Genomic DNA, 27,033 nt, shown 5'->3' on the forward strand with positions numbered 1-27,033 from the left:
TTCGGTTCTGTCCTCGCGCCTTAATGGGTTTTACACGCAAGCACCGGAAATGACAGGCCAATTCTATTGTAAATAAATATATCTACCAAACACAAGAACTCCATCCAATAATTTATGTCACTGAACAGCTAGGATTCAAGACTAGACGTCAAGGCAGAACAAAATCTAACATTGAATCTCGCTCTCCTTCCATCCATCACCCTCTTCACCCGCCGGACCCGCCGACGCAGCCGAGATGCCCTCACCACCACGTCCATTCCACTGCTTAGACGCGGCAGAATCACCACCGCGCTTCGTGCCACCACCAACAATCCGTCCACCCTGCTCGCGCTTCACACGACACCACGGACCAACATCCTTATCCAAGATGAAAGTATAAATGACCCAAACCCAGCTCCGATGGCAAGGCAACGGCTCATAGAACTCCCTCGCAATCTCATGGAGCTTATGCAATCTAGTCCAGGGAATAGCAGGGAAATCGTGGTGCTCGTTATGCAAGCCGACATTGTACGTTAGGATGTTGAGCGGGCCGTAGTACGAGTATGTCTCCGGGGGAGGCAGGGAGTCGAGCGGGTGCGGGGCCTTGGGCTTTTCGTTCTTCTTCAGCTCCGTCAGAGACTCTGTGCCGCCGTTCTTCACGTTTGAGAAGAAGTAGTGCTCTGCGATGAAGTGGCCTGCGCAGGGGTGCAGGGATCCGGCGAGGAATGAGCTCATTATGAAGTATAGCACTGGCTGCATGCTGCCGCATAGTTTGCTTAGGACGTAGTCGAAGCTTATTTGGACGGCGAGGTTCAGGAGGTGGATGTAGGTGAAGGGGGGACTGTAGATGAACATTGGGCGCACGGCGTAGAAGAGGATCTGGAAGGTGCAGAAGAAGGTTTTGCCCAGGAGGGAGTTTAGGAAGAAGGCTTCCACTGCTGTGGGGAGATCGGTGTCGAGGCCTGTTACGCCGAGGGACTTGTGGTGCGTCAGGTGGTAGGGCTATTGATGATTGTTTTGTTAGGTTATGGCTTCTCTTAGAGTCCTTCTAGTTTCTGGGATGTGGAAAAGTATACGTACTCTGAATGCTGCACTGTACGGCAGTCCGATAGGGAGGTTTGCGAAGATGGCGAGCAACCGGTTGGCGAAAGCGGACCGGAACGCCAGGTTGTGTGAGATCTCATGAATGGCGAGGAACAGATTCTGGTTGCAAGTCGCACCGATCACGTATGCTGTGACCAGGAACCGCCAATCGAGCATTGAGGTGTTGCGGAGGAGGTAGGCACAGGTGAGTTGGAGGGACACGACGCCGAGGACGACCCATTTGGTAAGAGGCTCGGGACCACATAGTTTCGTGACCTATAGACACAGAATATCATGAATCAGCATTGCAATTGCATTTGTTGACGCTGTCTGTCGCCTATGAAAGTGGCCAGGTGTATGTCGGAACTCCGCAAAGCTCCGCATGGAGTCTCAGCTAAACCCTCATACCACCATGGGGGCCTTTCAAACAGGGTCACGTACCTCCGGATGGGCCTTAATAATTGCCTGCCGTCTTGAGCGGTGCGGCTCTTCGGTGTATGTCCAGAAGAAATGGTCCTCAACTAAAGCCTCAGGTGCCTGGATTCTGGTGGACTCTGGCTGTGTTTTGTCGGATGCCTTGGCTGCCGACACCCGGAGGTGCGGCGAACTTGTTTCAACAACCGCAGACATGATGGAAATTGGTATGTGTCGAAGTTTAGGCCATGAGAGATAGGAGCCGATTTAAAAAGTCGGAAGACGGTTGTTCCACGTGGGGCGACACGGCATACTTGATGGCTGGAGGCTTGGCAGGATCGGCGCTTTGATGTCAGGGTTTTGACTCTCCAATCTATTTAACACATTACTAATAGGAGATTTCTTGGAAAGATGCTTTTAGTATTTATGAATGTCTATGAAATACATCAGTAGTCGTCGCCGCGACTAATAACCTCCTTCACATTCGGGCGCAACACAATTGTCTAAAAAAACAAGTCAGTAAACAGTCCAAGTGGAGAGATTCCCAAAATAGAAACATACATGTTCATATTGGGCAGTGTATGAGCCCTTGATATCGCAAAGGGGAGGGTAATCCTGCACAATTCCAGAAGAAACCAAGTTGTTCAACTATCTTTGTTAGCTTCAATGTCTCATATATGGACTTCGTCGTTAACTTACGCCCAAAAGGTACTTGTCCTGGCCAAGGCGGTCAATGTACCGGCGACAGAAGGGAAGAGTGCCAAAGTTCTTGTTGATCAGATTCAACAAGTTCTTGGCAGAGGAAAGACGTAGGGGAACGTTAGGAGCGTCGGAGGCGAGAGCGTAGTGCGAAGTTTCCATCTGGGGCTATGTTAGCTTTGGTTTCTCGGCCCAGTAAATACAGTAAACTTACTTCCTCTCGCACGTAACCTTTACCGGTACTACCGAATGTCTCAATGGCAAAAACTTCACCCTCTTCCATCTTAGTCTGGTCGCTGCTCTTGACAATAGGCACACTCTTGCCACCGTGAATGACGTGCTGGTCAATGTTGTGACCGTTCAAGTTGCGGATACACTTGACGGGGTGCATTGTGCCATTGAGTTCAACTTCATAACTCTCCATAGCTTCTTGAATGGCGGCACCAATATCACTCATACGGACATCAATTCCCGCTTCCTAGAGCCCCGTCAGCTCTGCTTGAAACAAAAAATTAGCAGGAAAACTTACCCGGATACCGGTGTTGGTGGCGTCCTTGACAGCGGCAAGAAGAGGGTCGTATACTGGGTCAAAAGTCATGGTGAAAGCACTGTCCACAATGCGGCCATTAAGGTGCGCGCCGAAGTCGACCTTCATCACGTCTCCTTGGTTCAGGACCATCTTGTTGCCCGCGTTCGGAGTATAATGCGCAGCGCAGTGGTTGATGCTCAAACCGCAAGGGAAGCCCATACCACCCTTGATGTTATCACCTTCCTCCAGACCTGAGTGCCCTGTCAGAGCGCGCACTGAATCTTCGATACCCTCCGCGATCTCAGTTAAAGTCTGGCCGGGCTTGATGTTCTTCTGCGCATACTGGCGAACTTGACGGTGAACCTCCGCACCTTGACGGTACTCTTGCAGGAAGTCATTGTTCATACGATCGAGGTATCGTTTCTCTTCGTTGGTGGTACGGTAGGCATTGTCGTTTAGGTATTCGACGATCTCGCCCTCGGGGTATTGGCCGTTGGGGAAGAGGTTAGACACGGGGACACGCGGTGGCTCGCTCTGAACCTTGGCACCACCCTTCTTCTTGCTCTTCTTCTTGGGCTTCTTCTTCTTCTTCTTTTTGTCGGCTAGAGTTGACCCCGCTGTTAGTTCAATCCGGCCGGCTTGTGTGGGGTGGGGTGGGGTTCCGGAGGCGCAGTCACGAAAATAAGCCTCAAAAACTTACCTCCAGCAGCTCCAGCCTCTGCGGCACCTTCGCCTTCTTGGGCGTCGTCTGAGTCCTCCCCCGCCTCAGCGGGAACCTGATCTGCCGTGGGGGCGGCTTGGACGTCCACTGGAATCTGATCAGTCACCCATGGAAAAAGCAAACAGGGAATTTGGGAATCTTACGGTCCAACTGATCCAACTTCTCCGTAGTCTGAGCTGCCATATTGAATGTGGCTAAACAAGTGGTATGTTCAAAGGCAAAAGAGGGGAATGTCGGATGTTGGGGAAAGAATTTTGCTGATAAGATAAGGCGATTTCTTGGAGATTTTCTTGGCAAAAGACCTGTTGTTTACATGCACTACGACAAGTTGCCCTCATAATGACAACCTTGAAGTTTATACATGAGTCATATGTAGACTTCAACGCAGGCTTTTACTATCATACTTACTATCATACAGAGCAGAAGTTATCCAACACCTCTCATCCACATTGTCTATTATCGTCTACTATTAAGATGTCGCTACTTCAAGTCCCCGTTGAACTGCTACTAGAGGTCTTTTCGTATCTAGAATTTGTTTTTGATCTCGGCTCCCTCTATCAGTGTCATCCTCTTTTGTATACATTGTTAAAAGACAGAGTCGACGAACTTCTCAAGACGGAGCAGTCTCTTCAACCTCTGGCGTGGGCCGCCGCGAACGGGAAGGAATTATGTGTTCGCAAGCTGCTAGACGCAGGTGCGTGGTTTAATGATTTGTCCCCGGGAAAATATTCGTTGTCCTGCGGCTGGTATACCTAGCGGGATGATCCTATGACAATGGCTACAAAGTATGGTCATGTTGGTGTTGTCCGAATGTTCCTCGACCATGGAAGAGACCCAACTCCAGCGATCAACGAGGATAGCTTCCAATCCCACCCTGATCTTGATTCCCTTATCTCCTTCGTAAACCCATTGACAGCCGCAGTGCTAGAAGGTCACACTTCAGTTGTCAGTCTCTTAATTGGAAGTGGATTTATCGACCGATGTGTGGAACCACCCCGGAAAAAGGAGTGGTGCAACCTATTATTATCCTTGGCGGTCATGAAGAGGCACATTCCCATCATCAAGCTTCTGCTTGCAGGAGGTTGTGATTCCAATGCTACGTGCCTGTCTGGGGAGGCCCCTTTGCATCATGTTGCCGCAGCTCCTGCTACGAGCACGACTATGGAAATTGTTCGTCTTTTAGTTGATTCCGGAGCTGACCCCGTGAATAGAGAATTCAATTCTCCATTTTCACTTGGCTTGAAAACTGGCAATGAGCCGTTCGTCAATTACATTTTCGAACAGGGCATTGCTTTTGATACTGAAGTCATCCTGAACATGGTTGATGAGATATCCGGACAGCACAAGAGAATGGCGTCTCTCCTCTTGAAGAGGGTTGATTTAAACCACACAATCAAATTCAGCCAAGGTGCACGATGTAAGCTCATATGTGGCGCTATAGCTGGCGGCTTCGAGGATCTGATGGAGAGATTACTATTAGCGGAGCCGTCTATCTTCGCGAACTGGACTTGTATCTTTGGTCATAAAGATATTATGAGTCTCGCTGTTGCGTCTGGTGATATCCGAAACATAGAGTTTTTGCTTGGACTGGGCAGATCTCTTGATCACGCCGTGACTTATCCCGCAATAATTATAGAAAAAGACACAGATGGAAACTGGGACCCCGATGATTGCCCTCCTTCAATGATTCTCGCGCTTAACCGGGGCCGTGATGATGTCGTAAAGTACCTTATTAAAAAGGGCTTTGATGTCGTATTTGCGTCAGAACATGGGAACGATCTTTTTAAAAGAGCACTTTATCTGGGCAAAGTGGAAATCCTTAAAATACTTTTTGGGACTTCTATTCCATCAATTAAAGATATTGCGTTCTCAGATGATGGTCTGTCAATCCAGCTTGCAGTCTTAGGAGGTGAAACCGTCTTCAGATTACTCCTCGAACGTGGAGTACAACTACAACCGAGCTACGTTGGACATTCCCGCGCATTCGCATGTGCTGCTCTGCTAGCTAATGTGCCTATATTGAGGATATTTTTGGATGCGGGTTAGTCTAGATGTGCGGTGCTTAGACCATGGCACACTCGGCCTATTATTTGACTCCGATGAAACTAGAGGTTGCACACTCCTCGGTCTTGTGGCTCAAGCGAAATATCGAAACACCGCAGAAGCTGCGGTTGATCTTTTGCTAGAACGGGGGGCACAGCTCAAACAGCTAACTGGCTCTTGCGGACACACGCCTTTGCCCTGCACAATCTTGGGAGTAGCTGGAAGAAATGTTATCAATGTTGAATCTTTCGTTGGGAGAATAGCCAAGGGAAACACATACGAAGATAGATTCAAACTACAACTATTCGATGGCAAATGTACCGACTGCGATGTACTAGCAACAAAGCTTCTATTGGAGAAAGGGGCCGATCCTCTCTTTGTGAACAGAAATGGGAAGTCCGCCTTGACCGTGGCCGGGAGCGCATGGAAAAATGATATCCGTGTGGTCAAGATGCTGTTAGAATATATTGACCAAAACCTTCCGATCAGTACAATCAAGGCTCATATATTAGCATCGATGGCCCCTTTTGACGCTTCTTGTGGCGCTTGTTGGGACAAGGAGAGACCTTCTTTGACCATACAAAAGACCCTTTGGATTTATTATTGGCGCAAGGTTTACCCACGTTCTAACGAGTAGTTGGATTTAGTACCCAGGTATGTATGTAGATTTTCATCAGAGATTTTGTTTAAGCATTCTCTACTACTATCGAAGAAATAAATATGTTGAATAGGTCACCTAAAAGTGTAAAGCCCACATTAGCTACTAAGTCAAACTATGACGGAACAAAAAGTAAGAAGTCTATAACCTGAAATGGATATGGAAACTAAGGAATTAAATCTATAATTTGATACTATATACAACTTCCATATCACATGGATACCTATAAGTCTTAATTAATAGGTTTCCTTTGTACTCGAGCTATACGAAGCCTCATCAATTGACGGTATTCGGCTGACCCACGACACGTTTCCGGATCAAATGTTGCTCCTTTGCTAAATAGCAGCCTCGCCATTACATCCTTTCCTTTTTCTAGAGCAAACTGTACAGGTCGACAGTCACCGTCGCCACTAGGGTCAGCGCCGTGGTCGAGTAAGAGCTTGACAGCCCTAGGTCGGCCATAGCAGACTGCCAAGCTCAAAGGACACAAATAAATTCCTTTTCGGTTCGCTTTGTGGTCTTCATCTAGGACAGCCGACTCATTCAATATCTTTTCTAACAGATCGTCAAGACGATTGGCAATCGCTCCCCTCAAGAGATAGCAACGTTGAGTATTATTGATCTTCAAAACGTGATCCACATCAATCCAGCTTAGTAGTAATGATCCGATCTCATGGTTCTTCCGTCTCGGTCGAGAGAATTCACGTAAGACTTCGGACCATTCCAATCGCCGCCAACAAAAGTTGTTTGATAAAAGGAGCTTCATAACGGGTAGGTTGTCCGATTTTGCAGCTTTGAGTAACAGACTGTCATCTGTATATAAATCTGTACCAGCCTCTACCAAGAGTTGGGCAATTTCCAGATTTTCAGATGATGATTTAGTAGCGGCAGCTAGGGCAAGAGGCGTCATGCCATCCAGGTCGCATGTATCGAGGTTGCAGTAATTGTGTTCAAGGAAAAGCCTGACAATTGATACATGTCCCATTTCGACCGCTTTGCATAAGGGAATCGCAGCATGTCTGTCATTGTGTTGGGGTTTGAAATCGGCCTTGTGTTCAAGAAGCAGTTTGACTACTGCAACATGCTCTTCTGGGATCGCGACAGTAAGCGCTCTTTTGAATAAATCTCCTTCTTTTCCGGTGTTGTGCTGAATGCAGTGGGGTAGAAATAATTCGACAAGATTGGTGTGTCCATTCAATGCAGCGATCACTATTGGTTCTTGGCCTTTGGAGACGAGGTCGTCTAATATCTTTGAGCCGCACATCTGCAACAGTTTCCGCGCACTAATTTCCTTCCCTTTTTCGGCTGTCCATGCTATGGCTTTCCCAGGTGAGTCTTTAGCGATAGCTCTGTAAAGACCCCTGTTTGACAAAGCATGGAAGTGGCGGCTGGCCCGTGTGAATGCATTGAGGTCTGGATAGTCGAGGTGGCTGGAAATCTCCAGTAGCATCTCATTAGGAAGTTCTGAAAGAGTCGTCATTTCGATGTTGTTCGATTGTTGAGAAAGGGGATGCGTGTTTTAGGGACCAAAAAATGAACCAAATCAGTCTATCGCTTTAGGTTGAGCTGTTTGATTTGAATACCAGGCGGTTATTAGGATCTCAATTTCAGTGACGGGGCATGAGGGAATATATACACTCTCCGGAGATCTGCTTTGTATCGTGTTTTACGTTGAATAAAGCGAGTGTTTCAAGTCGGCGTCTGGTTCTTCGTGCGTAGCTCTTTGATCTGGAGATCAAATTTAGTCTCAAAGGATATAACAATAACACTATATATGAAAGAGTGTTTCATTGTCTATTTATGGGTACTAGCGAGTACAAAGACATAGATACAGGCACAAAGTCCCCAGCTATTTCAAATTATATACTACCAAAGGGGAGCGTCAGCTTCATCTCAGTTTCAGCTCAGATTCAGAGTTGAAATGTGGGGATATCGTTTTGAGTGGGATTCTTTCAAGCGCTCAAGTTGAAACTATTTTGGTGCAACCGGATTTTTGAGAGTAAGAAATTGCTCACAGCCGTGATAATGCAATTTCATCAATAGGTGCCTCAATTTAGGGACTGTTTCAAGACAGAGACTCTTGACATGTTGGGGTTTTCTCACCCAGCGCTTGTAAGCGCTGTTGGAAATTCGACGCGAGTATGAGACCTAAGGATAAGCAAGGGGTTGAGGCACTATCATTGCTTTGAAGAGAAATCCCAGGCACCTACTCGATAGAGTTAGTGTACATTGTCGGGCTACGCCATATATTTGTTGACTTCATCATGACTACCTAAGCGCTTGAGGTATATTTCACATATCCTTGACATCAACACTCATCATCTGGACCATCGAGGGCACCAGCGAACCAAGCCCGAGTCTCTTTCATATCAATCCCACTTTCGTACTACTCATACACATTATCCCTGAGACATCGAGTCCCCATAACCAACCCCGAGACTCCAAGAGCCAATGCCGCAGCACACACTCTCTCATCAACAATTCCACTAGCTGCAATGAGATGTATATCACCGAGTGCAAGCTCATGACGAGCATCCGCAACCTCTGGAAGGAAAGAAATCATAATCTCGCAATATGTGGATCCTTGGGTATCTCAAGCTAGCCAAGGAGTGTTCTCATTGGATCAGTCCACCGGAAGGTTGATGCCCGAAATGGCATAACCTAGGATCTCTTATCTAATCTGATCATCAGCTAGAGAATGCCTATGGGAATTGTAACTGCCCACGTGCCTGGGTCTGGGTGTAAGTGATGATAAATGTTGTATTCGAGGGACAAGAAAGGCCAAATAGACTTATACTACACTATAGAATCTGCCAATAATCAATAGCGATAACGAGGTAGACTTGTAGAGTCGATCGACCTCGAACCGCAGTGACGCCACTCCGATCTTCACCTCCGATCTTCTTCCGCTTCTCCCTCCCTCTCTCTCTTCCTCTTCCACCCCTCCCCCCACCTCCTTCCCAGGCTCTTCTTCCTCTATTTATTTCGATGTCACGCCCTCTAAACACACCACAATGCCTCCATCTCGAGTAAAAGCAATCCTCCTATTTCCACGCGCGGCCCTCTCTCCCTCCCCTTCAACCTACCGGAGCATCTTAACCCAAACCCCTCGACCACAATTACACCCACACCGACAACAACCACAGCAGTTTACAAGACCAAGCATATCCTTTTTCTCAACTAGCAACCCAGCCCGAGCCCGCGAACTAAACTTCTATGAAATCCTCGACGTTCCCATAACCGCATCAGCAGCGGAGATAAAGAAGTACACTCACACTCACACCCAACATCCCTCCCCCACCCCTCAACCCCTCCATATCCGATCCCACATTACATATATATTTCCAATACTTACACAACCTCTAGACAATTCTACGCGCTCTCAATGCGCCACCACCCAGACCGCAACCGCACAGACCCAGACGCAAGCCAACGCTTCGCCCGCATTTCCGCCGCCTACAACGTCCTAGGCAACGTCTCAAAGCGCGCAGTCTACGACCGCGACCACGGCTTCCATGTCGCGCAGCACGCCTCACCAGGCCAAAGCCACAGCCACCAACACCCGATGGGCAGCCACAGCAGCTACGCCGGCTCGCGGCCCGCGAGCGGGCTGAGCAAGCGGCGCTCTGCATTCCATGGTCCACCACCTAGTTTCTACGAGCAAGGCGGGTATGGTGCTACGGGGAGACAGGCGCAGGGATGGGCGCCTAATGGTAGTGGTAGTGGTAGTGCTGGGATGGGATCGGAGTTCGGGGCTGGCGCTGGCGCTGGCGCTGGAGCTGGGACTAAACATGCTGATCCGGAGGATTGGGAGGGGTTTATTCATCGGAATCCTCTGAATCATTTTAATGCTCGGGGTCATTTCCGGACCCAGGAGGCGGAGGATAGGAGGAGGAGAGAGAGGAGGGGGACTAGGAGGATTGATGAGGATCGGGTTGGTCGTGAGCCTGGAGTTGATCAGACGGTTTCAAGATTCTTTCTTTGTTCCGGGTGTTTGATTGTTATGGTTGTTGTCGTGGATTTCTGGCGGTCGGTTCCTAAGGTTGTTGATGGGAGGAAGACGAGGAAGCAGGCATTGTCTTCTTAACGGAGTTATCACATATAGTTTCTTGATATATACATAGTTCAAGTACATTGCTGGCTGATGTACTCCTACTCTTGCATAGCTACAAGGACACCTTGTGGTGCTCTAGATTGTGTGAATCGATCGGATTGATCAACAAAGGAAACAGTTGGATTTGATATACAAAGGGTGACGGAGCAGAAAGATCTACGACACACACATGGTTATTATCTTGGAAACCCCCGCCATAATCATCGTTCTGGTGAATCAGCAAGACAAGTGAACTAATAACTGAAGTTTACAAAAATCTTCCCAAAAGATGGTAGGCCATCTGTCAGGTTCCTGGAAGGCTAAGATCCAGACGTTTAAGCCTCGAAGGTGAAGCTGGCGCCGACCTTGTGGGCAGCCTGGTTCAGGTTCTGGGTATCGAAGGAGGCACCGAGGCCGAGGGTGACACCAGGGCGGAGCAGGACGTTGTAAGCCAGAGCGGCAATACCACGGTCGTTGATCTTAGCCTATATTGCGAGAAAATTGCGCGATTAGTCGTGATTCACAAGGGCTATATAAACATTTTAATTGCGTGAAACGAACCTTGGCGAAGGAAGAGGGGTCCAGGCGGTACTTGCTGGCGACCTCGAGGCCGACAGCGTTGCCGGAGGTGGAGTCCCAAGAAGCCTTAGCACCGGCCTCAACCTGAGCGTTGACGCGGTGGTAGTAGCTGGCGGAGAAGAGGGACAGGTTGTTGCTGGCGGTGATGGCAGCGGAGTACTGAGCAACGCTGTAACCGACGGCGGCGGAGTACTTGGTGATGGCGGCCTTGTTGACGTCGTAACCACCCTCAGCACCGACGAGGAAGCCCTCGTGGCCGAGAACGGCGTCGAAGTTGGCGGAGGGGCCGTTGAGGAGATCGAAGAAGGCACGGGCGTTCAGGTTGGGCTGCTTGAAGTACAGGTTGAGCTTGGCACCCTTGGACTGCTTAGCGGGCTGGTACTGGGTCAGGATCTCAGCCTTGAGGCCCTTGGCGATGTTGTTGTCGAGCTCGAGCTTGGTGTCGAGAGCGTTGGCGGTGGTCCAAGCCTGGGTGAGGGTGAGGCCTGGTCGGAGTGAGCATATTAGCCTAATCCTGTGCACCTTTGCATCCGAAAAAATAAAGAAGTTCACCCGGCGCGCTATTGGAATGCCGCATCCGAACATCAATGGCATTGGACGGGCTTTGTGCGCGCCGGGATCGGGTGGTTTTTTGTGGAGGGGGCCTTTACCAGTGGGCGCATCAACGTATTTGGCCTCGAGCTATAGGCGCACCAGTTAGCAATTTGCGGGGTTACGTAACGGATTGGAGATTATATCGTAACGAACCTGACCAGCAATGGGGCCCTCGTGAGCAGACTTGCCCTTAACGGTGAAGGTGACACCGTTGGGGGCCTTGGACTTAACCTCAAGGTTGGCTAAAAGCTTTTGATCAGCTTTTAAATCTTGAATCAATGGAGTGGATAAACAAACCGGCAGCGCCGTGGTAGAAATCCTTGTTCAGGAGCTATCGGAATGAAGTATTAGCCAAGGTTCTGAGTTTTGTTCCCAACAGTTGTGCGTACATCGTTGGTCGCCTTGGCGATATCGGAGAAAGCAGCGGGGGCAGACATCTTGACGAGAATAGTCTAATTAGAGATGGAGGAGGAAGAAGTGGTTCTATGAAGAGATGAGGAGAGAGGAGGAAAGAAGAGTTGTGATGATGTTGGGGGAACCTAGGGGCTTAGCACGGGTTAGTGGGAGGGCGGTGATTGGCGGTTGCCCGGCTGCCGGGAAAGCCCGCCGGTAATGTTAGGCCAGGGCAGGTCACGTGTTTAAGAAAAAATACATAAGAAAAATATTGAGATCATAACATTATACCGACTATATACCAAAAGGGTATATATACAATCTAATCCGGTACTATATCCCCAAAGAAAATGCTAAATCAGAAAAGTTCACATCCTTTTTGTTTATATGCTCTCTCAGACTTTTTACTCCGACTTGTCATACTTCTGGTTGTGGATGGCGATGGCTCTGCAAATAATGGTTAGAGAAAATGAATCAAATAGGGAATAAGAAAACAATAGCTCACCTTCCACTGGGATCGCTCTGCTTGGACCAGGTAGGGGTCCAGCGCTCGACAGTGCCGGCACAGTAGGGAGGGAAGTGCTCATCGAACATGGTACGGTACCAGTATCTATACCCCATGTTAGTTTTCAACAATACTATAAAATGGAAAAGAAAGTGGGAAACATACGCCTCCTTGGTGTCGGGAACATCAGTACCCCACTCGGGCTTAGGGTTCTTCATCATCTCATCGGTGACCTGGCGCTCGGCCTCATCCTTCAGGCCGTCAATCCAGCTGTAGCCAACGCCATCGCTGAACTGCTCCTTCTGGCGCCAGAGGATCTTGTCGGGCAAGTAGGCAGCGGTCCCGGGCTCGTCGGTGGTGTCGAAGGCCTTGCGCAGCATGTGCTTCTCGATACGCTCGGGGGTGATCATCTTGTCTTGGGGATCGACACCCATGCAGGTCTCAAGGAATTCCTTGTCGAGGAAAGGAACACGGGCCTCAAGGCCCCATGCGGAGGTGGACTTGTTAGCACGGAGGCAGTCAGCCAAGTGCAAGTTCTTGACACGGCGGACGGTCTCCTTGTGGAGCTCCTCCTTGTTGGGAGCAGCGTGGAAGTAGAGGTAACCACCGAAGATCTCGTCGGAACCCTCACCACTCAGAACCATCTTGACACCCATAGCCTTGATCTTGCGGGAGAGCAGGTACATGGGAGTAGAGGCACGGATGGTGGTCACGTCGTAGGTCTCGAGGTGGTAGATCACGTCGGAGAGGGCATCGAGACCGTCCTCAACAGTGAAGGTGAAGGGGTGGTGCTTGGTGCCGAGGAACTTAGCAACCTCAATGGCAGCGGCAGTATCGGGGGCACCGGGGAGACCGATGGAGAATGAGTGCAGCTGCTGGAAGGTGGTGACGGTCGACAGCTCGTTGTCATCGTCAATGCCAACCAACTCACCGTCCGCGTTCACATTCTGGGGCGCGTTGCGGGCAGCTTCGGCCATACGGAGGGTCTCACGCTGGGCGATAGACGCGACCAAGCTGGAGTCCAGACCACCAGACAGCAGAACACCGTAGGGCACCTCAGCCATCAGACGCTTACGGACGGCCTTCTCGAGGCTGTGGCGGATCACCTTGTAGTCAACAGGGGTCGATGGGACGTTGGTGGGGTCCCACCACTTGGGCTCGAAGTAGCGGGTCAGAGTGTCGGTCTTGGAATCATAAATGTGGCCGGGGGGGAAGGCAATGATGTCGTCACAGACGGGGTGCAGGCACTTGAGCTCAGAGGCAAAGTAGACGGCGCCGGGAGTCGACGAGGACCGGCCAAGGTAGAAGCTGGTGATACCAATGGGGTCACGAGCAGCAACAACGCGGTCCTGCTTCTTATCCCAAAGAACCCAAGAGAACATGCCATCGAGGTGCTTGGGGGCATCAAGGCCGTACTCCTCATACTAGTATATATCAGCATTTCGACTCTAGCTCCGATTCTGTTATATCTGGCCTGACGTACCAAGGGGATGATAACTTCGCAATCAGAGTGCGTCTTGAAGTTGTACTTGTGGTGAAGGTTCTTGCGAATGAGGCGGTGGTTGTAGATCTCACCGTTGACGGCGAGGGCGAGGGTGCTATCATCGTTGACGAGGGGCTGGGCACCGGAGTCTAAAACGATATTGTTAATGAATAGATCTTCAGACTGTTGATCGTTCAAAAGGGTATCATACCAACACCGACAATGCTCAGACGCTCGTGCGCCAAGACTATGAATCACGCATTAGCATACCACGCCGACACCGAAGTAATTGCGTTTTAACTCACTAGTGCTCTGGGCACAGAAGTTTCCACCTGTTGGAGAACTTTTGTTAACCCTATGATCCCCACATATACCGCGCAATGTTGTAACTCGGGCTGTGACTCACTCCAATCGGGACCGCGATGGCGCACACTATGATCAGGATACAAATCAGTGAGAATTCTATAGATTGCGAATTGCAGATTGCAGATTGCAGCAATTGAAAAGGGAATGGGGATACTCACGCCTTGGCCATGCGCAAAGCGGTAGGCTTGAACTTTTGCACATCGGGATGACTATAGGACTCGACTTAGTATTCCGCAAATTGGTATCCCACCAGACGCGGGGAGTTAGGGCAGGACATGACGCACTGGTGGCACGCGAAAATTCCACACATGATGGGCAATTGAGAAGTGTGGTTAGAGATGAAGATCAATTGGGAGAGAGAGAAGAAGGGTACGGAGTAGAATTGGCTAATCGTCCGGTTATATGGGGAACCATAGAACGGCGATTTTTTTCAAATTTGCCCCGGTGCCCTCCCGGCGGGGCGAGGGGCGATGTCGGCCAAGTCTTTGAGTCACCGATAAGAGATAACAGCCCCTGGACAATTGGCCCAATTACGCTCTACGGAGTACAGGTTAAGGATTTTCCTACTGTGGTTAGATTTGTGACTATATTAGCGGGTTCCTTTTGTCGGGTCATACTACTCCGTACTATTATAGTCTATCTCAGTCTGACAGGGGATCCCTGAAGAGTGAGTTGATCCAATGTCACGTGATAATAATCCCCCCCACCATGAACTATAGCCCTAGCCAAGCCTCTCCTTGACAAAGTGTACTTTCCTTTCCGTCTAAGGGAACTCATAATAAATATTAAATGTGGGATGTGTAGCCAAGAATATCAGTACCCTACTGTGTTGATCACTGGCTTGCTTCACCACAAGCATGTCTATCTATTGCTTCTAAAAGCACGGTTGGAGACCATTAAAACGAGTCCGTAGTCACATTCGGGAAAAACATATTCCTCGTATGGCTTCCCTACCATCAATATGAAATCTCTACGGAGGAAATAGTTTTCCTTTATGAAGACGGCTAGGAAAGTCGGCTCTAGGGAGAAAGTACGGAGTCACTAAAGGCGATATCGCACCTATTTCGATATTATTAAGACCATGACGATCTATGTGAGACCTATTAGAATTATATCAGTATAAGTGACTCATATATCTCTTCTGGCTTCTTATTTTGGGTCTCGGAAACAGAATGGGATCATGCCATCTTCAGTTTTTTACATTCAATGCTGACATGATGCATGCCGAGTTCCGCTTTTCTAAGTCTAGATTGTCCCGACCTCGGGAGGTCCCAAGATCGAATATAACTATGTAGTCGATGGTGATACTTAGACTGCATAGCTCTAGCTGAATTGGTAGATGACACAGTGTTTAGCACACGATCCTATAATTTTGAGATTTCAAATGAAGAAAGATTTACCAATTTGGGTTTGGTTCATCAAGTAAATACATTGGTGTCTGGATAATTGAAGATGCAAGTTAATGCAGCTTTGCAACACACCCACTATAGGCTCATCCTATCAGCGCAGAGATGCATGGATGTTGGGTTGGCTGCCCAGGTGATTTTACCCATGCAGAGAAGCAAATGAGCCCTGGAGTACGATATCGAATTTCTTCTGCGAGAGTCATCCTGTACTCAATACATGGCAAGCCTAAGCATCCCAAAAAGGAGCATGTATGTGGTATCATTGTTTCTGAATGACCCTAATCCCAGAAAACGCCATCCATTGGGATATGTAGAAACGCCATGCTCGCGATAGAAAAGCAAAACTTGCTCCCTTCATTAAACAATAAATGCATAATCTTCCCTCAATCTCCCCGGTGTCCCATGCTGAAAGAGAAGAAAAAAAGTAAATGACCCATGCAGCGTCATCGCTGTTTACGCTTGGGTAACTTAAAAGCCTGGTTGGGCTGGTTTCCTAGTTTGGCTGGTTTTCCTTGACAACCATGCGGACCCTGCGTTCGTATTGGGGACGGTCCTTCTTGAAGAGGTTGTAGGCCTCAGCCTGCGCAGGTGACTCGGGGTTTGGGTCATCCAGGAGATCTTGGATGCCAAGCAAGAGCTGCTTAATAGTAATGGCAGGTCGCCAACCCTCCTCTTCATTCAAAATGGACAGGCAAACCGTTCCGGAAGGGTAAACATTAGGGTGGAAAAGTGCCGGTGTGAATTTACCTAAAGGGTTCTTGTATTAGTATTTTGTTGTCACAAAATATCATAGTGATAGCTCCCAGCAGAAGCTCTCTTCCGGCGAGCTGGCACAGGAGTATATTGCACAAGAGATACGTACATTTGGGAGGCTTCGTAGGATATTCTAGAAGCGTGAAAGTATCTAGATTAGTATAATGATCTTCAGTGGTCAGGAATGTATTGCGCTGCTCACCATCGGGGAAAATCAAGTCGATTTTGAAAAGTCCGCCTTCCCAGAGGGTGTTAGCCTTCCCTGGAATAGCACATTCCCAGTTCTTCAGGTCTAGGCCACCCTGCGGGGCACGTTTCGGCTTTGCGACAAAGCCAAATGGGTGGTCGCGACGCCATTGCTTTCTAGGGAATCCATCGAAGTTAGTACGGGGCAAGGGCATGGCGCAAGTAATGCGCAGAATCGCGGAATCCGCTGGATAGGAAATATGCTTACCGCTCTTCTTGGAGACGGTTCTGGCACAACGACATCCTGGGTGGTGTTCAGCGGGCAAGTAGCTGAAATAGGTTAACTCGCGGTGAAAGAAGATCAAGCAGCAGAAAGATGCAACTTGGTTTCAAATAAGGTGCAGAGCACGATAAGTTGTTGAGTTATGGGTATTGAGAGAGGGAGAAAGAGGTGAGGTGATGAGTGGAAGATTTTAAAGGTGGCAATCGTCAAAGCCGGGGAGGTGATAGCAATTGACCTCCCCACGCGAACAATGAGTTTGCTTATGTAATACATACAGGGGACTGGCCCGGCCTTGTCCAGGAACCTCCCAAGAAGCCTCACTGCTATGGTTAGGCATAAATAGCAATTACAACTGGCTCTGTGGAGTGTTCATTTTCACTGTAATTCAAGTGACTATATATTTATCCATTTTGTCTGGTGGTCCCAATAATGAGGGCAGTACTAGGCATGCAGGGCTATACACTTGCACTTAGCGACTTGATTATTATAAACTATTGTTACTCATACGAGCTCAGTCAATCAAAAAATTGAAACGGCCACTTAATTACAGCTCCTGTTATGTATCATGGGCTGCATAGACAAGATTGAGGGTGTACAGCGTAGGCCTCGACAAGTGCTACAGAACTATAAGGATTTTGGTCACCTTCCCGCTAAGTGGGCCGCTTGGACGATTGGGCCCTGCCTCGTTCCAGGCGTAGCCGTTCGCCCTAGCCGGGATTTTCGGCGTTTCTGTTTAGAGTACTTGTTTGAAAGTGCTCTTTCTCCTGCAACATACAGAAACATATGGCGACACCATCTCACTGGCCGGGCGGCATTCCTCGAGAAATCAAACGTCACGCAACCGACGTGTCTCGTGATGAGATTGAAGAACAGGTGAAAGGGTGGCTAATTTTTGTCCGAGAAAGCTGGCTTCCACGACCAAGCGACCTTGATGCAGATAAAGAATACGAATTGCGCCAACGCCGCGCCTTGGTACAACAATGGGCTTCTGCTTCTCAGGAATTCCGTGACGTATTACTCTCCGGACAATCTTGAATATTCCCTAACTAATTGTACGTCAGTCATATCACAATCGTGCTATAAGCGAGGGAAATCAGTTTCCTTCTTATCCTCGCGAGGCATTAGAGCGGGTTTATGCATTCATGCCTTGTGAGCCGAACCATGCCATCTGTATGGCACCTGTTGAAGATCCTTTAAACAAGGCCCGGTGGGTTAAGCTCGCGATTCTCTTTTATCGTTACGATTACGAAGCAGGACATTGCCTACCTATCATGAACCCTATCCCCAATATGGCTGTTCCCAACCCTGCCACTCCTAACACCCACTCTGTGCCGGATTTCCTTCCCTGGTATTATCTTGAAAGTGCTTGTTTTGGCGATATCTACCTTACTAAGATGGGGAGTGTTCTGTATGAGGAAAATACGAGGCATTTCATGATAGTAGATGAGGAAGGGTTAAAAACAGCCCGTTTGACGTTGGTTGAATTTGCTTTGAATGGAGATATCAGGCACTCAACCTTGATCCGTCCTTTTAATATGTTTCCTCTTTCCTAAGACCTTTTCGTGAATGGAAGGGTTGGCGTGCTAGAAGCAAAAGAGCGTTCAGGCGGTCGTGCCTATCAGAACACACCGTGAGCTATCTTCCCGTTCCTCGGTATATCTACGGCTAACGCAGATTACATAAACAGATTGGATATGGACCTACAATTCTTGATCTTCTAGAATCAGTAGGTGGTATGACTCCTCCAGGTGTGGACTATCGCAAGCAGTGGGAAGAGGATGTCGAATTATATGCACCCGGCTATCTGGCGCTCGAGGCTGTTGGGCAGGGGGGAGAATATGATCTTAGGAATCTTACCGCTCCGATTGAGATCCCAAATGGCCTAAAGGCAGTGTATCAAAAAATTTTGAAATCCGGGTCTCATTAACGGACCATTTAGATAGTGTACAAAGACTTATAGGACTCAGGGTTCAAAAGTACTCCTGATCCGTCAATTAAAAAACAAGAAAGAAAGAAAGAAAAAAGAGCAATTCAAACTACTCATCATCAATGTCATCAATGTCTGGATCCTCGTCGCGAAAAAGGTCCTCTGATAGTGACTTTCGCCGCGCCTTCGTTTGGTTTGCAGCTAATTCAAGCAACATATCAGAATCAGCAGACGTACTTGACGCTGCACCCTTCAGAAGTGGTTCGTACTCATGGCCTAGCTCTTCCACCAAAGCTAGCAGCATATTCCGAGGAAGATAGCGGCCAGGGGTCCCCCAGAACAATTTGCCATTTGTGCCATGTAAAACGTTCACCGCATGGTCCTTGGCTGCCTCAGTCTTATCCGTATCTTTGGTGTATTGCCATGCCCTTCTGAGAACTTGCACGCAATAGTGAAAATAAAGATATCTGGCAGCGGGTCGAAAGTCTGATATAAACTTCAGAGAGCGATTATCAAGGTTTCTATAGGTCAATCCGGACTTGTCGTCAACCATGTTGTCGAGGTGATTCCAATCCTGGTCCAAGATCTTGATCTTAAACTCTCTTGGTTTGCGATTCAGCCAATTCAGCATCTCTGAGATCCCGGCGTCTTCTCCAATGTCTGGGACAATGACTATCTTCCCGCTGTCGAAGTAGCGCTCGAACTCAAGACTGACCAGGAGGCCATTACGCGGAGAAAAGATGCCTCTTCCTTTCCCAAAAATGGCATCCATGGTTGCTTGTCCATGCATATAGCCAAATAAATGTGCAGCAACCACACTATGGGATGCTCTCCATTGGTGTGTTATTGGGCACCACAGCCAGTTTTGATCCGGGTGCTTCGCATTGTATGCATCAATCATCGTGCGCTTCCACTCACTCTGATCACTTCTTTTGCGCTTGCCAGCACCAGTCCAGGAGATGTTTATACCCATTTTGGATGTGGTAAACAACCGCATGAATGAGGCTCTTAGCGTCCTTTGCGGTTTGTCTTCACCAAGCCTTGTGGCTCTGGCGTCGCAAATCTTCTCAGCCTGTCTATGGGCATTGATCCTTTCGAGTATGCTTTTAGCCTCCTCTGTCGCCTTCCAGTAGATCTCTTCACCAGAGAAGCTGCCTTGCGAGATCTTGCGATCTATAATCTCTCGTTGTACTGACAACCTCTCGACCTCTACGGCTTGAGACCAGTAGTTCTGGTCAAACAGACCTAAAGTTTTCCATTCTTTGCGGGCATAAAGAATGTCGCGCTCAACCTCCACTTTTCTTTTCTTTAACGCCTTGATCGTAGACTCAGAGTCGGAGGCTTGGGGTGACTCTATGGAGTCGCAGGGGTCTTCAACTGGTGCGTGCGAAGCCATTTTGATGAGTGTATAAGAGGGCTTGGTGGATGGATGGATGGCTAAAGAATGAACACGATAATTGTTTTTACATTGACTAGTACATCTAACTTTGGGAAGGTGCTGGAACTAAACCAAAGATGGAGTAGATCCCGTCATTATTATCCAATTGAGATCAGCTGCCACCCGTAAACCCATGGACCCGTGGAAGCTTATTCACCAGGCATACGCTTCTTCCAAGTCGCTAGCACACCTACATACAGTTATGTGCATGTATGTATTTAAGTTCTCACCATGGACAACCCGATTTACTCACATTTCTTCGTTATTCTATTCTAGGCTATTTGATAGTAGCAAGTAAAGTAGGCGGGAAATGGTAGGTGGCTAATCCTGATTTAGGGGAGTATATATCTCGCCTCGATATAGTGATATGGTTTATCGCACTTAATATTTATATCTAGATTTGAGTGATCTTGATCAGAATACAATCAGTTAAAGGTATAGACAGCTATTTGGTTGATGCTATCCATCGGGGCATTCATTTAGAGCAGCACGCTATGGACTTCAGGTCAACCCTACCTGATACAAGTATCCATTCCCATTACAACTTCAAATGCAATTTTTTGAGTCACTGTCACTAGCTAGGAACATTCCACTTCTGATCTTTACCTACAAAATCATGAAACAAAGACATTCAAATGTTCTCCAAGGTAACAAAGAGGGTCTATAATGCCTTCTATCATGGACAATAGCTATCCCAAGTCTTTGCAAAGAAGGGATCCAAGGCGGAAATGTTTCTTTATTCGAACCCCGGATCAATCCTCGACAAAGGCTTTGCCTAATAACAAAACTTTGTCGGCATCTGCCGACTCCGGTCTGAGGAGTATAAAGGAAGATCTACCCATTTCATCTCACATACTCATCCCATCCACATTGACCAACCCTCCGGCAAACTCTAATCAGCAATATTTACAAAAGATAACCCAAAACTACATACTATCATCTGTCATCATGTGTCATTCAATTATCTGGTACTATGCCCTGTGCCAGCACCAAGACCAGGATGCAAGCTACCAAATCGCATGCCACAAAGTCTACATAACGAACAACGAGTGCACCGAAGAGCAGCACAGTACATTATATTTCTCGCTTATAGGAAAATGTCTGGAATGCAAGCTTGAGCAGCTGGTCTTGCGCCAGTCTGTCTTCCGCGAATGGCGCAGAGAAGACCTTTTGGCTGCACTAAACGATGCATTTCGATATAGCAACGAAGATGGCTGGACTATCGATGACAGTGACGCTGAGGAACTTGATATGGAAACGTGGGTCTCCCAGTCTCCTGGGTCTTTCGCTGACCGGGTTGAGAACCGGGAGACCCGTGCATCCTTCCACAAGGGTCCAGCACGTATGCCGAGCGTAGTGCAACAAGCGTCGATTCACGTATCTTCTGTCGCTTTGGTTGGTTATACTGATGATTACGCAGATGATGAAGAGTATGTCTACGAGCCTTCGCAGGAACCTCGGCCGCAGATGCGCCGGCGCTGGCGCTCTTGGATTCCGCTTCCTACTAGGTTGGTGCGCAACCAGCAGACTCCTGCATATCGGGCGTTTATCACTGATGACGATATGTCGGATACAGAGTCCTTGCTCGGCACTTCTAAGGCGAAGGAAGACCGTCGGACTTGGCGTTCCTGGATTCCCCTTCCCGTTAAGAAGGTGTCGGAGCAATAGGTTGATGATGAGAGTGGTGGGATGGAAGACTTTGATTGGAGTTTTTGAGATTTCATAAGAGTCTGGATGATTAATGTTGAGATACTCCATAGTCTGCGTTTTGTTTTGTTTTGTTTTGAGGTAGAGCGACAATCGACATCAAATGAATCGAACATTATCATTAACATAGTTAAGTACACAAAAGGGTATGAACATAAGCAATTCGTTATGTAAGACCCCCGCTCAAACTCCTCAGTCGAAGAAAACTGTGCTATGATTTTGTTGCCATCGAGTACTTGGCCATCAGCCACATTCACGGCCTATTGTATGTGCAATAGTCGAGAATGCACAAATTAAGAAATGTGTGTCATAGCGTACATAAAAGGGAATGAACACGAGCAATTATTCCGTGTAAATCTCCTGGTTGAACTTCTCGAGGTCATAAAATCGTGCAACGATTGTGTTGCCATTGAAAACCCGGCCTTCGAGCGCGTTCACAGCCTATGGAATAGTCAGTAATGCACAAACTCACATTTGAATCAAGATGTAGATCTCAAAAAGCTTACCCGTAGACCAGACAAGGGATGGTTAAATTTGATAAAGACCGGGACTGGGGTTCCGACATCACGAGCGATGAACACTCGCTCCACGGGTCCATACTACGAGCCCTCCAAGTTAGTGAAAGCCCCAAGCCCATTAAGGAAAGGTAACGTACCTTGTCGCCACACTCCTGTCCAATCTCCTGCATCAACCCACCATTTTCACCCCTCTCCATCTCAACATCCAGGTCCATACCGTCTAGCATGCCCTGTAGTTTGACCACTTCGCTCATAGGACCAAACTTGCTGGTTTCATATTCACCCTTCTTGTTGCTTCCAATGATCTTGCCTCGTCCAGCAGGTGTGACAAAACCACCACCCTCTGAGTCCGGTCGCTTCTTTCGCTTCTCAAGCTTGACTTGCAGCGGTTTCACTATACCAGAACCAGTAGCGCCAAGTCCAGATCCCTCTTCCCAGCCCCACTTGGTAAGCATTCGTGATCCGAAGGCTGCTTTGACATCCGCCGGTTTTTGGGCCAATACAGCTTCGAATTCGGCTTTGGAGGCTGGGATGTCTTCTGGGGGTGGCGGAAGAGCGTATCGAACTGGAGCACGGGAGATTGTTGCGGAGCTAGGTTGGAAGGTGTCAAGGGGGCGTGGTGGTGGAGGAGGCGGTATGACTTGTCCCGATGATGGGTTCTCGGCTCTCTGGAAGCGGCGCATATATGCGTCTTCGCCAGTCGGATCGTCGGGAATTCGGGTGGGATGTTCAGTGCGAGACGGAGGTGAGGTTGGAAGTTGGGTCTGAACGGCAATGGAACCGTTGTCGAAGCGTTGTCCTAATGCTGCACGGCGAGCAAATGCATCGTCACCGGATGGGTCATTGGGGATAGAAGCTGGCGGTGGCACATCATTAAGATTTGGCGGCGGCGCAAAGTTACTCGGAGGCGCAAATTGTCCTGGTGGTTTTATTTTAGTCTGGACATCCTCACTAATCGTAAAAGACCCGAACATACGCTTCTTTGGCCGATCATCCTCGCTATCAGAATATCTGCTCGGTGAGCGCTTTTTGACATGCGCATACAAAGCATCCTTCCACTCGCGGATTTCTCCGATCGTCTCGTCACTATTACGGTATTCCGCGAAATTGGTAGGTCGAGAAGGGTCGTAGATGTCTTCCCAGTTCTGGACAGCATGTGTTTCAAAGTTCTTCTTGCGCTTCTTTCTTCCACCGCGCTGTCGCTTCTCGCGGGCATACTCATAATCATCATCTTCCACAGCGGTCCAATCAGCCAAAGTGTTCTTTGTCGGTACCGAAGGATTAGCTGAGGGCTGCGGTTGTGGCACTGCCTTGGGTAAAGTATGTTTCGGTTTTGGCTTCTGCGCTGAAAGCTGTGGCCTTTTGGGGGGTTGGAACCGAAGAGAAGCTGTGGGGAAAAAAATTTCAGCATGTGACGCTCTATTTATTCAACAAGTCAAGCGTAGATACCAGGATTCAGTTGTTGCTTCTTAGCCGCCGCGTCATCGGGTTGAGGTTCAGTCTCCGGCTGTTTAAAGACAACAGGGGCACGGGAGATGCTGCCAGGCGTATCTGCAGAAGCATTAAGTAAGTTGGCATACAGTGACATGCCCCCTTTCGGAGGGGTGGGATCAGAAGCCATGACTATCGCGGCGGTAAGAGAGTCCACGGGTGTGTCGACGGCCTGAGAACGTCGGCACCGATTAAACGCGATAAGGCTACCTTTATCAGCACTCTGCCTAACTCCGCTCAACTCTCCGCCTCCATCATTACATCTTTCGCATATGGAGGGGTTTTTGTTTCCTTTCAATTTTCTCAATTTTGCTCTATTGTGTCTATTTTGAGGAATTTCCGCCTCTTTTTAAACAAGTTCGGCTGGCAAAAGTGAGGCTAAGGACAGCTCAAGCCTACCTACATCAAAAATCAGATACAACTACCCGTTGACGCGATGGCCCAACAAAGAGAACCCCCCAAAGCACTAGGCAAGCCAAAAGGGGTATGTACATTGCATTACAATGCCCAACCTAAACCCTATCAGCCCACTTAATTTCTTAGCCAAACTCTCCAATTTTCTGTCTGTTTACATATCAAATGGGTTCTCCAGTACTGATCTTGATCTAGTCTCTCAATGCCCCTATTGCAGCTTTTACAATGGCTGTGATCCTTTGTTCATACTGTTTTAGCTCTATCCGCACTGCGCGGCGAGATGCCCAAACCCAAGCTCCCGGGTCTGGCTCTCTTCAGCGATCTACGCCATTGGAGAGAAAAGACGAGTCCTGGGTTCAACAAGCACTTGATGAGAGTCGAGCGCAGAATGCTGGGAAGGGACGAACTTGATGTGCGCCTACATAAATGTACATATGTATGTTGAAAGGGCGCTTTTGTATATGTATGATATAGAATTAATCCACTACAACAGTGTTTGATAAAGAATTTGTGATACCAGTATGTGGAAATCTTTGTTCATTGAGGTCCTTTGTTGCTAGATAGGTGAAAATAAAGCAGAATCAACTGGAAGTAACATCTGCATCTTCATATTCAATCAGAATTTTCAGTGTATGAATGATCATGCACCGGGAGTCTAAGTGTATTGACAACCCAGTTCAATCTTGAAATTGTTCATCATGCGAATAGTGAAGGAAAAATGTGTGCTTTGGCCAAAGGAATTGCAAAGTGCATTGTGAAAGTAAACAGGGGGTGGTATGAAACTATCCAGGCACATCTAAATGCCTTTGCAATAGATGAAATGCGCACAAAGCCAATGGCATTATTGGTTTGATGCAAGTCAGGTTAGTAAGTAAACCTGATCAAAATCAACATCTGGTTGATCCTTAAGTGCTGGCATTAAACACTTGAGAAACAAGTACAGATTGAGGGTTGTCAAAGAAAAACTTGTGAAGGGAGAAGTTGAAGAAAAGAGGGAAAAAAATAATTGCGGCAAATTTAAATAGTGTGTCACGTGGTTGCCCCATATGTTTGCACATCCACTCCTCTATCTACTATCAGCCTGGGATACATTTTATACAACACATAACAGCATCAAGTGGAAGACTGGAATTCAAAGGCCACCGCTTTAACCTAGCATATAAGTTGTGTTTTCCATTCAAACTATTTAATATAGTTATCGTGTCATTTTTTACATGGCTACAATTATGGTCTCTATGCGAACATTGCTTCAACTAGATTTGAAGCAATACAGATCGACTCATGTTGACTTTCACACAAAACTAGAGCACACATACAGACTAAGTTGCTAATTCAAATGCCTGAACTTTCTCGTTGTTTTGTTCTCCCAATTCCTACTCAAGTACCTCTCTTCCCATTTGTCTCTCCTCAACCGCATCTCTCTTATGTTTCAATATGGCATCAGCTAGGAACTCCTCCTTGTTTTGCCAGGCACTAGGTGGTATTCTTATGGAGGATCGTTTCTCGGATGTGACCATTGTCTGCCAGGACGTGACTTTCAAGGCCCATTGCTCCATCATCTGCACACAGTCTCACTTTTTCGATGCCGCCCTTAAACATAACTTTCAGGTAAGATGCTCAGTACCCGATGTCTAGGTAATTTTACTTGCTCGCATGTTCTTTTCAAGGAATCCATCAGCAGGACCTTCAACCTACCTGAGGACGACCCGGAGACCATCAGACGAGTCCTCTGCTTCCTCTACCAGCAGACTTACGATGGTAATGACCAAGAGGGAGAGCCAAAATGCAACATTTCAGGCAACTATGAGAACCTATTAAGCGGGCTTGAACACAGAAGGGCTGCCAGTGCTTGCAACAACCTCTCTGTCTACCTTGCGGCCGACAAATTTGGCATCTTTCTTCTCAAGGAGTTTGCTTTGTACAAGCTTTCTGCGTGGCTCGAAAGATACTACATGTCATCATCGTTCCCGAGAATTGTTCTCCAAATCATGGTATCAATGCTTCCTCATGACTCCAGTCTTCTCAATGTACTCGTGGACGTCATTTCGGGCAACTTCTATGAACTTAGCTGCAACAAGGAGATCCTGGATATTATCCGAGATCACGGTGAACTCGCATCTCTCATTATTGCGAGAGTCGTAGAGAAAAAATCCCAAGACTGCCCATTGACAAGGATATGAAGTAATCTTCAATGCGACCATGGAGACGGAAAAGTTTCCTCACATGGACTTTTTCTGCTGTGACAACGGTCAGGCTCAACATGAAGGTTGACATCAATCTGCCATTTTCGAAAGCATTCTCGCTACTTTCAAAATATACCAAAGTTACAACCACCGAAATTCGGATACAACACTGATACAAAGGATGTAGAACCCAAATAGGTACGGTGCTCTGGAGGTCTCGTGCGATTCATACCAGAGGCTTTGCAATAGTCGAGTTAAGTTCTTATCTGCCATTTCCTATTAGGTAGTTTCAATTGCAATGTGTCCTTTATCTTTCAAAGTAAAATAAGAGAGCTATTTCTTTGTTCAAGTATGTGTATTCACGAGAATCGGTGAGCATGTAGAACAGGTGATGTATATACAGAAAAGACATGCAAAATCCAGGAAGATGGTAGACAAGTTTAAAAAGCAACAAGAAAGGAAAAAAAGGCCATGCTTTGAGGCACAGTAATCTTTCAGCTAAGATGCAGTGAGCATGTGAAGACATGTGAAAGCTGTTTCACATGTCAGAGCCTTAAAGTCTGGAGAGAGACTGTCATCTATCCCGAG

At 47.8% G+C, this 27,033-nt stretch overlaps 12 protein-coding genes across 12 annotated transcripts; 5 read left to right on the top strand and 7 right to left on the bottom strand.

Moving 5' to 3' along the window:
* Positions 1-165: 165 nt before the first annotated feature.
* On the bottom strand, positions 166-1,692 carry PEX2_057910 (sphingolipid delta(4)-desaturase family protein; the record flags this gene model as incomplete). Its single annotated transcript, XM_016743065.1, has 3 exons — positions 166-981; positions 1,060-1,338; positions 1,504-1,692. The coding sequence occupies 3 exons, from the start codon at positions 1,690-1,692 to the stop codon at positions 166-168; spliced, it is 1,284 nt and encodes a 427-aa protein (XP_016595787.1).
* Positions 1,693-1,922: 230 nt separating this feature from the next.
* On the bottom strand, positions 1,923-3,608 carry PEX2_057920 (methionine aminopeptidase 2; the record flags this gene model as incomplete). Its single annotated transcript, XM_016743066.1, has 7 exons — positions 1,923-1,979; positions 2,038-2,124; positions 2,176-2,337; positions 2,390-2,653; positions 2,705-3,306; positions 3,405-3,512; positions 3,569-3,608. 7 exons carry the CDS (start codon positions 3,606-3,608, stop codon positions 1,923-1,925), a joined length of 1,320 nt encoding a protein of 439 aa, XP_016595788.1.
* Positions 3,609-4,199: 591 nt separating this feature from the next.
* PEX2_057930 (ankyrin repeat domain-containing protein) lies at positions 4,200-5,471 on the top strand (the record flags this gene model as incomplete). The annotated part of the gene is made up of 1 exon (XM_016743067.1): positions 4,200-5,471. One exon carries the CDS (start codon positions 4,200-4,202, stop codon positions 5,469-5,471), a length of 1,272 nt encoding a protein of 423 aa, XP_016595789.1.
* A 4,040-nt stretch (positions 5,472-9,511) lies between these two features.
* PEX2_057940 (uncharacterized protein) lies at positions 9,512-10,213 on the top strand (the record flags this gene model as incomplete). The annotated part of the gene is made up of 1 exon (XM_016743068.1): positions 9,512-10,213. The coding sequence occupies one exon, from the start codon at positions 9,512-9,514 to the stop codon at positions 10,211-10,213; it is 702 nt and encodes a 233-aa protein (XP_016595790.1).
* A 341-nt stretch (positions 10,214-10,554) lies between these two features.
* Positions 10,555-11,829, bottom strand: PEX2_057950 (porin; the record flags this gene model as incomplete). Its single annotated transcript, XM_016743069.1, has 5 exons — positions 10,555-10,704; positions 10,781-11,479; positions 11,546-11,634; positions 11,690-11,723; positions 11,782-11,829. 5 exons carry the CDS (start codon positions 11,827-11,829, stop codon positions 10,555-10,557), a joined length of 1,020 nt encoding a protein of 339 aa, XP_016595791.1.
* A 360-nt stretch (positions 11,830-12,189) lies between these two features.
* Positions 12,190-14,449, bottom strand: PEX2_057960 (asparagine synthetase B; the record flags this gene model as incomplete). Its single annotated transcript, XM_016743070.1, has 9 exons — positions 12,190-12,232; positions 12,291-12,395; positions 12,456-13,714; positions 13,774-13,922; positions 13,985-14,020; positions 14,079-14,105; positions 14,180-14,235; positions 14,298-14,348; positions 14,424-14,449. The coding sequence occupies 9 exons, from the start codon at positions 14,447-14,449 to the stop codon at positions 12,190-12,192; spliced, it is 1,752 nt and encodes a 583-aa protein (XP_016595792.1).
* A 1,589-nt stretch (positions 14,450-16,038) lies between these two features.
* Positions 16,039-16,699, bottom strand: PEX2_057970 (E2 SUMO-conjugating protein UBC9; the record flags this gene model as incomplete). The annotated part of the gene is made up of 2 exons (XM_016743071.1): positions 16,039-16,292; positions 16,408-16,699. 2 exons carry the CDS (start codon positions 16,697-16,699, stop codon positions 16,039-16,041), a joined length of 546 nt encoding a protein of 181 aa, XP_016595793.1.
* An 851-nt stretch (positions 16,700-17,550) lies between these two features.
* Positions 17,551-18,694, top strand: PEX2_057980 (uncharacterized protein; the record flags this gene model as incomplete). Its single annotated transcript, XM_016743072.1, has 3 exons — positions 17,551-17,739; positions 17,829-18,206; positions 18,455-18,694. The coding sequence occupies 3 exons, from the start codon at positions 17,551-17,553 to the stop codon at positions 18,692-18,694; spliced, it is 807 nt and encodes a 268-aa protein (XP_016595794.1).
* Positions 18,695-18,803: 109 nt separating this feature from the next.
* Positions 18,804-20,090, bottom strand: PEX2_057990 (HNH endonuclease signature motif containing protein; the record flags this gene model as incomplete). Its single annotated transcript, XM_016743073.1, has 1 exon — positions 18,804-20,090. The coding sequence occupies one exon, from the start codon at positions 20,088-20,090 to the stop codon at positions 18,804-18,806; it is 1,287 nt and encodes a 428-aa protein (XP_016595795.1).
* A 990-nt stretch (positions 20,091-21,080) lies between these two features.
* On the top strand, positions 21,081-21,800 carry PEX2_058000 (uncharacterized protein; the record flags this gene model as incomplete). The annotated part of the gene is made up of 1 exon (XM_016743074.1): positions 21,081-21,800. The coding sequence occupies one exon, from the start codon at positions 21,081-21,083 to the stop codon at positions 21,798-21,800; it is 720 nt and encodes a 239-aa protein (XP_016595796.1).
* A 381-nt stretch (positions 21,801-22,181) lies between these two features.
* Positions 22,182-23,978, bottom strand: PEX2_058010 (uncharacterized protein; the record flags this gene model as incomplete). Its single annotated transcript, XM_016743075.1, has 4 exons — positions 22,182-22,280; positions 22,346-22,438; positions 22,495-23,744; positions 23,807-23,978. 4 exons carry the CDS (start codon positions 23,976-23,978, stop codon positions 22,182-22,184), a joined length of 1,614 nt encoding a protein of 537 aa, XP_016595797.1.
* A 1,718-nt stretch (positions 23,979-25,696) lies between these two features.
* PEX2_058020 (BTB/POZ domain-containing protein) lies at positions 25,697-26,442 on the top strand (the record flags this gene model as incomplete). The annotated part of the gene is made up of 2 exons (XM_016743076.1): positions 25,697-25,870; positions 25,930-26,442. 2 exons carry the CDS (start codon positions 25,697-25,699, stop codon positions 26,440-26,442), a joined length of 687 nt encoding a protein of 228 aa, XP_016595798.1.
* Positions 26,443-27,033: the final 591 nt, after the last annotated feature.

The sequence above is a fragment of the Penicillium expansum genome (genome assembly GCF_000769745.1).
Source record: "Penicillium expansum strain MD-8 chromosome Unknown contig190, whole genome shotgun sequence".
Classification (NCBI taxonomy): Eukaryota; Fungi; Ascomycota; class Eurotiomycetes; order Eurotiales; family Aspergillaceae; genus Penicillium; species Penicillium expansum.